We start from the raw sequence: 1,561 nt of genomic DNA, 5'->3' as shown, positions 1-1,561 counted from the left end.
GTTCGCAGTGCAACGACGAGGGAGTTCCGTGCGTTTTGCATCAGATTAGCACAATCGCGCCTTCCACGTAAGTTGTACCAAAAAAGTGTTTGCGCGTGAACGGTACGTTCAACTCTTGCGTTCACGGCACATGCTTAATAATTGCTTATATCCTTTATTCTGTCCGAACGAAACGCGTGTTTCCCCCTATATAAACGGCGTGAAGAACGTCTGTCCTGCTATCTTGGGAAACAAATCCGGTCGATCGTCGGAAAACCAAAAACAGACGAGGAAATCTGTCCCGAAACCTAGATACATACAGCCGGTTCCCAACTTGACCCTGATCTCGGCCCAGAGTAAACGCACGCGTCGTCTGCTCTCGATCCATATAAGCTACGCCTATCCCCCGTCTCTGCGATCCACACGCGCGCGCGCACCGATCGATCCAACTCATCGCTGCAACCACCAGCCATGGAGCTCAAGGGTACACCACTGCCGCCCAAGGACGAGTTCGCCGCGGAGAGGTCGTCGTCGTCGTTTACCGTGGAGGTGACCGTGCTTTCCGCGGAGGAGGTCGTCATCGGGGACCGCTGGCGCCGCCCGCTGGACCGCGGGGCGTACGCCGAGGTGCACGTGGGGGGCAAGTCGGAGGCGTCCACCGGCGTCAACAGCGAGAAGGGCGACTGCAACGGGTACCCCTACTGGGGCGAGGCGGTCCGCGTGACGGTGCCGGGGCACGAGAAGGCGATCGGCGTGGTGATCTACCGCCGACAGGAGCCCGTGGCGAAGGCGAGCGTGCCGGTCGCCGACTTCAGCGTCGGTCCGCCAGGCCACCTGCATTGCCTCAGCTATCGGCTGTTCGACGCTAAGTCCTTAACGAAGAGCCGCAACGGCATCGTCAACATAACCGTCAAGAGGCTCGACGGCGCGGCGGTGCCACGTGGTAAAGGGAAAGGCGGGAAGGCCGTGGAGGACGCCGCGAGTGGCACTGGTGATTCCTGCTGTGGTGGTTTTGCCGTGGACGGGAAGGTGCCGACCACAACGGCGCCGGCACCGGCCGGTGCGGTGATGGGCTATCCCGTCGAGTTCTCCGCTGCTGGGCAGGCTAAAGGAAAGGGCTGCGTATAGTGGCAGAACTAGCTAATTGGGTTTTGACTTGCATTCTCTTTGATCATGCCATGTACAAATCGTACTGAAATTGTGCTACTACTTGTCAGGATGTTAATTAGGTTATTAAACCCGAGCAATATATATGAGCACTTGCGTCTGTACTTTGTTCAAAAAAAAAAATCTAAGGATTACATATTGGTTAAAAAGTAATTTTATATATTGTTCGAAAAACATTGATTTTTCCGCCTACATTGTTTGGCTAGGTTTATTTCTTCTACTTATATAAGCCATTTATTTAGATGAACATTGCCTAGCTTGCCCACCCAACTATGTTTTCTCCTATACACCCGACAGTCAGTGGCGAAGACAGGGGGGACCAGCAAGGGCCCTGGCCCCCCTAACATCAGGATTTTACCGCTAACTTGCAATGAGCAATGACACGATTAGTAAGTTTTTGCTGCTCCTAGTCAAT

The 1,561-nt window shown here is 54.3% G+C and overlaps 1 protein-coding gene across 1 annotated transcript; it reads left to right on the top strand.

Annotated features, from left to right (window-relative positions):
- Positions 1-212: 212 nt before the first annotated feature.
- Positions 213-990, top strand: LOC123107491 (BON1-associated protein 2; the record flags this gene model as incomplete). Its single annotated transcript, XM_044529478.1, is given in 1 exon segment — positions 213-990. A coding segment is annotated over 1 exon segment (540 nt), but the record flags the coding sequence as incomplete, so codon positions are not given.
- Positions 991-1,561: the final 571 nt, after the last annotated feature.

This window comes from Triticum aestivum, chromosome 5A (genome assembly GCF_018294505.1).
Source record: "Triticum aestivum cultivar Chinese Spring chromosome 5A, IWGSC CS RefSeq v2.1, whole genome shotgun sequence".
Classification (NCBI taxonomy): domain Eukaryota; kingdom Viridiplantae; phylum Streptophyta; class Magnoliopsida; order Poales; family Poaceae; genus Triticum; species Triticum aestivum.
Note: the sequence above shows the minus strand (reverse complement) of the source record. Positions and strands in the feature narration are given on the sequence as shown.